The sequence below is a fragment of the Branchiostoma lanceolatum genome, chromosome 2 (genome assembly GCF_035083965.1).
Source record: "Branchiostoma lanceolatum isolate klBraLanc5 chromosome 2, klBraLanc5.hap2, whole genome shotgun sequence".
NCBI classification, from domain to species: Eukaryota; Metazoa; Chordata; class Leptocardii; order Amphioxiformes; family Branchiostomatidae; genus Branchiostoma; species Branchiostoma lanceolatum.
In genome coordinates this window covers 16,040,865-16,047,190 of record NC_089723.1, presented here as the reverse complement: position 1 = coordinate 16,047,190, position 6,326 = coordinate 16,040,865, and the positions used below count along the sequence as shown (strand labels likewise).

The window sequence follows — 6,326 nt, the reverse complement described above, 5'->3', positions numbered from 1 at the left end:
ATGTACAGACACTTTGAATTCCACAGTCAGTAGATAGTGTACTTTTATTCTGGAAGCAGTATACAATATTATTCTATATATACAACGACTAACAAAATGCTGCTGGTCATATGTGTCTACTGTACATTTCAAATATATCTTAACAGAATAACCAGAGGTTTATGCACTGTAGAATAAATTTGTTTAAACTTTGCAAGGCCTGAAATCATTCATCATCGACTCAACGAGATATTTCTGCCTATAAACGTGGGACACCATTAAAACTAGCTACATTTGTACATATCTAAAATAAAGAACTTCACAAAATCATCTGTAAATTCATTTATAGCCAAAAAAGTCATAAAATTAACATTTTTGGTATCATCCCAATTCTATCATACCAGCATATTAAACAGATCTAGTAGGCATATGAACCTTCTACTACTGAGATATCAGACGAAGAGACCAACAAACTTGTTAAAGATACATAATTTAGGAAAATGTACATTGTCTGCAGTGCACTTCAAATATACTAGGGGGCACTGCTGAAGCATCTTCATTCTTGGGCAAGTGTAGCATGAGAAGGCACTTGTGAAGAGACACATGACCTATACATCATATTTCAAACCTTACTATTTTTGATTCTTTACAAAAGTCAGAAGAAAATAAATTTGCAATTCAGTTCGAAACAATTTGATTTAAATTCAAGGGCAGGACACTGACAAGACTACTAGAAAAAGACAGCAATGGTGGGCCAGACTCAAATGGTGTAAGAGTTCATTTTGCCTCTAGCTGTTTCCTCTGCCTTCCTCATCTGTGGTGACCAGTAGCTTCAGTCTGGACAAATGGTGTAGTGCCCTGAAACAGAACCAAACAGGTTATACATGATTGTACATGCATACTACTAGAGGTAAAACGAAAGGTACAGTAAAGGTCCCATAGCCTTTTAGAGACAGTAGGTTGTTAATCCACATGCAGAACCCATCCCTCTCCTTCCACCGCCTTTAAAGGAAACCCAAGCAATATTAGGGCCTGAAAATCGGATTTTGAAAGTCAATTCATCTAGTCATTTCTTTACATGATTAGTTCAAACAACACTATCACAATGTATATATAGTGATGTCCATAATGCAGAAACATAACGTCGTTGTGATATGAAAACTCACTGAAAATCATCGGCAGGGTTTTTGTAGGCTCACGAAACAAAGGGAATCATTTTTGTGCAGTTTTAAGATTCTGGAAGTGTGAAGTTACAGTATTAGGCAAATGTGCTGAATAGTGTTAGTAAATGTCACTACCATAGAGATTTCAGCATTTTGTTTTATTTCCATATTTTGGGCCCTAAAATTGCTTTGGTTGCCTTTAACCGAAGTCATACCCATCATCAATCCCCTATGATTAAACCATAACTTCTCGGCTATTGGCACCACTTACATGTTCATGTACACATCAAACAGTTAACAATCAAACTACTGTTCAAAGACAGTTACATGTTACCATGATTGTGGAGAGCAGCTACTGACCTGTCTAAAGAATGTGCACCAGGTTCAGTACTAGTACGGAACTGCTCAGGGCTTCCACCTATGGGGGAGGGGATGTCTGTGTCTTCTCCAAGATAGGTCTGAACATGGTACAAGAAGGAAGAGGAAAGTAGTTACATGTACAACAGTTACTAGAGTAATAGTATGTCTCAAGTGAAACTGTCATGTCATGTGCAGTTGGTGTTTCATGGGAAAGCAATTATTCATAAATTTTAATCTGTGAAGTCGAAAAAGATAAATATATTAATATGAAAAATGCTGTGATGTTTATGATCACTTCCATCATTTAGGAGTAAAGTTTAACATGTTAAATATTTTCTGTTTTGTGACCAATGATTGTCTCATACATGTATGCATAATCTGAAAGTGGCAAAAAGATATTTGAAGGACCAATTAAGATTAGAATCTCATTGATCGTCTTCAAGATATCAAGCAACAAATCTATGGGCTCCTTCATTGATTGAGAAAAGGACAATCTTATACTTTTAGTTATACCATAATTGCATTCTCATTTATGGTCAAATGTATGAACACTTAACTATGCATTATCTATTGATATGGATATTTCTTGTCATCTCATCAGAAATCACAGCAGTTTTTTTATTTCATTTCCAAGTGTCTATTTAACAGTGATGAAAGAACCGACTTATTCAAACAAGTTACCACGAAATGCCCCTACTTTTACACATTCACGGATGAACAAAAAGCTACCTTTTTCTTGAAATCACAGAACCCACAAATACTAGAAAAAGTGGGACTTTTCGTCTTCCACTGCTTCCAAAAAAGAAGTCAAACCCAGCTAGTTTAGATATAGCCAACAATTGTATTTAGTACCAGTAGTCTATTGTTATAACAAAGTCAGAGGCACAGTTTACTGACGCATGTATGTTTTTACCATGTATTTGCAATTAGCCCACGGGCATGAACTTGCAATAAAACTTCTGTATTATCGGATAGGCCGACTGCTCTCTTCGCAGCCAAGGGCTGAATTGCGAGGAGCGCACAATTGGTGGGGCTAGATCGCAGCACATGACTACAAAGAAGTAGAGGTGTATTACCAGTTCATCCTCGCTGTCATCACTGCCCACACCATTGGCCAGCCTGGCCGTAGAAGCCTGAACTGACTGCATAGAAAACAGCATGTTCTTCAGGGCCTCCACTGGACCTGGCTGTTCCCCTCCAGTCAGGGTCTCCTCCTGGAACCACAGAAAACAAAAGATCGCTTTAATCTTGTACGATAAATATAGAGTATATCACGGGCTATAACGTATCACCCGAGGTACCAGCCCGACCACGGGTAGGATCGGCCGAAGGGCAATCCGACGCGCAGGAGGGCTGGGACCGCCGGTGATGCGGAATACACCGAGTTGTATTTTATCTATGTCATACCCATATATATTTCAATGCAAAATGCGCCAGAAGTTGAGAAGTTGGTGTCATCGAACAAACAATTGTAACAGCCACAGTCATTCCAACGACCGAATCCAGTATTCGAATTTTCACTCGGCCCACTCGAAATGCATTCTAGATATTCTATGGAAGCTTGCGTGATAACCCAAAGTTACAAATGTATCACCCAGTCAAGAACACCCGTATCAAACGTTTTCACGGCCCAGGTATTCTAGACATAAAGCCAGGTATTCATCCTAAATCTACAAATGTAGCTCTAGTCTGCTCTTCTAATCATTTCCCTGCCAAATAGTCAGGCACTGGTGAATAGACTAAAATAAAGTATGATAAGCAAGAGCTCCACGTCCTCTGTAACGACACTGGTTCAAACAGGCATTCGGAAAGGATCCTTGTTTCACTACTTCTGGTAAATATTTGATACCAGAAATAATCAATGATCAGAAGTAAATGATAAAGGCCAAACGATAAAATAGGGATGGGTACCGGACTTTTCTGAGGTAAAGAATTCAGAGGAGATAGATAGGGTGGATTCATGGCTACATGTACATCTTGTACACAATGTACTACTAATAGTGACTTTTAATCCCTTAACACAAGCTATGAGTGATGAAGGAAAGTGCAAGTTTTGCTGCATATTTCTTGTGGCTCCTTTATGAAGCAAAAGTCATGAATAAATGGTGAAACATATCTCAGTTACTTCACAAAATAAACATACTTGTAAACACCTGCAAACTGCGTTTGGTCTTCCTATCTGGTGACTATTCCCGACAGTTGGATTATGGCGTCCATAAGGCCTCTTCTAGTTAATATCATCCATCCCCTTCTGAAGCCAGACAATCCTCTATAAAGTTGTCTATAATGTTCTTTTTCCGCAAGAATCTTCGGTTGTCCCTGTCCCAAGCCCCCATACACTCCTGCACGAACTGCCTGATGATGTTGGGAGAGGTGGAAGTGGAGGAACGCACCTTGCTTTCCGAGCGGTCCTCGTCCATGACATCGTGGAGGAAGTCACCGATTATTCCCGTCCTCTTGTGTCCTCCTATTCTTCTGTCTCGAGTGTCATTCTGTTTGTTGATGGGCTGAGGTTTTCGGCTGTAAAATCAAAAATCAGTATTAATTTGTTAAAAAAAACAACCGGACTAATCGTGCTATTGAAGAACTGGTGCAACAGCCTTGTAGAGTGCCTGCTTTGCATTTACCGCAGGATGGCACTGGTTCAAACCCCGGCCTAGCCTGGTCATAAAAAAGACTTTAAAATGGTACAGTAACTAGTCTACATATTTTTTCTGCTAAGCAGTCAGCACATAACGGAAAGAGAGTCAAACACATGTAGACACCACTACCAGTGGACTAGCCCCCTGCTGTAGTGCTCGCACAATTGTGTGGCCCAAGGGCTGTAGAAAAGGAGACGGGCACTGCCTTTGGTAAGACAAAATCCATAATGATGGGTATAACACAAAAACTAAAACAGAGTCCCAAATTACATCTTAGCATTGACGGGACCAACATCACCCAAGTAGATCACGCCGAACTGTTAGGTTTCATTATTGACCCACACCTTGCATGGACCGCGCAAACCGACAAAACCAAGCTGAAAATGGCAGGCACCCTCGCTACAATTAGAAGAAACAAAAACTACTTCACACCAAACGCATTAAGAACAGTTATACAGACTCTTGTTTTGTCACATCTTGAATACTGTTCCGCACTTCTGTCCTCCGCACCACAAACACATATAGACAAACTACAGATAATACAAAACCGTGCAGCTCGCTTAGCCACAAACACTACTTTTGATGCCAGACTAGACAACCTTCACACCCAGTTAAACTGGCAAACAGTCAAAGAAAGACTTTTCACCAGCACCATCTGTTCATTCCATAAAATTGTAAATGAGAATCAACCGAAATGTATTTTCAAAGAATTGCAAAGAATAGAATCAACGCACACACACAACACGAGACTGTCACAAAGAGGGGCGTTCACACTAGCCAAACCAAGGACTAAAGCTAAAACCAGAACATTTGTATACAGGAGCATAAAAACATACAACACCCTACCTTCTCACATCACAGCTGGAAACGCTCGCACATTCAAAGAACACATCAAGCAATTAAGTAAGGGAAAGAACAAGCACATGCGTCTTGACACATGGTGGTAATTTTTGTATATGATTAGTATATTGAAGTTATTATATTATGTTATCATTATGATTACCTTTGTTTATATTTATGTTCAGTTCACTCAATTATGTTGAACAATTTTTGGTATTAGTTCTGGGTTTCCTTATATACTATTATCTATACAATGATTCCGTTTTTATGTTGACCTCTGACCTCTCCGCTCATTTTTAAGTTCATCATAATTGATTTTGTATGATTTACTATCTAATAATTGTTTTCGTTCTTCCTGTATTTGATTTAATTGTATTGTTATTGTTATTGTTATTGCATTGATAAAATTGTATTTAATTAGGAGGACTCCAGGAAGATTAGTGTATGAATTGTTGTACACTAACGGAGATCTTAATAAAACAAACAAACAAACAAACCCTACTCAGCGAAAGGTGTTGGTAGGATTTTTAGAATTATATCCCTGCTTCAACGGTATCATTTATGTACAACAATTTTCAAATTCCAATAAGAAAAACAGTTTGGAACATTAATGTACATGTATATTGTAGCACAGTAAATTTCATCATCTTCAAAATTTTCTGATGGACAAGTACACACAGAGCAATACTTACAAGTTAGTGTGTCTTTCCCATGGCCTTTCTTCACTCAGTATCTCTTCTGTGTCCGGACTGCCTCCACCGATCTTGACTGGCCTGAGTTTTGGTTTGGGTAGAGGCTTGTTCAGCACTCTTTCCGCCTTACTCAACAACGCTTTCACCTTGGAGTCTATCGAACAGTGACAACAAACATCAGTGTTACAATGTACACATTTTACCACGACCGTTAAAGTTCACAGATTATAGATTCAAAGCATAGCCTGGCATTCGTCCTGTTGTAGCTCCAGTCTGCACCTCTGTTGGCTTCCCTACCTAATGGCACCCATTTGTAGATAGACGATTAATTTTCCCTTTTGAATATTCAGATAAAATGAATGTGAGTGTTCTGATTGGCTCCAAGTTATATGGTGCTCTGCAACAGCATGGTAACAGGGTTCGAACAGGCATTCATGAGTTCAATCTCTCTTTAAGTCTTCTATAGCATTGAAAAATATTTTTTTGATGTCCAAAATAATTAGTGACGCAAGGGCCAAATGTTCAAATGGGGATGGACTATTATTAAAGCTATTAGATCAGAGGAGTCAACGAGAGCTACTGTACAGTACAATCAATATCAGGCTACACAAAGTGTTGAAAAGGAGGACATTTCTCAGTAGAACAACATA

The 6,326-nt window shown here is 38.9% G+C and overlaps 1 protein-coding gene across 2 annotated transcripts in view; it reads right to left on the bottom strand.

The window, feature by feature from the left end:
* Positions 1–26: 26 nt before the first annotated feature.
* The window catches only part of LOC136427597 (streptococcal hemagglutinin-like), a 37,745-nt gene continuing 31,445 nt past the window's right edge, over positions 27–6,326 (bottom strand). For both annotated transcript variants that reach the window (XM_066416564.1, XM_066416565.1), the window contains 5 exons: positions 5,677–5,830; positions 3,896–4,022; positions 2,579–2,716; positions 1,503–1,600; positions 27–837 (listed from right to left, as the gene is read on the bottom strand). In XM_066416564.1, the coding sequence (XP_066272661.1) occupies positions 768–837; positions 1,503–1,600; positions 2,579–2,716; positions 3,896–4,022; positions 5,677–5,830 (587 nt within the window). In that variant the 3' untranslated portion in view covers positions 27–767. The remainder of the gene's footprint in view (positions 838–1,502; positions 1,601–2,578; positions 2,717–3,895; positions 4,023–5,676; positions 5,831–6,326) is intronic.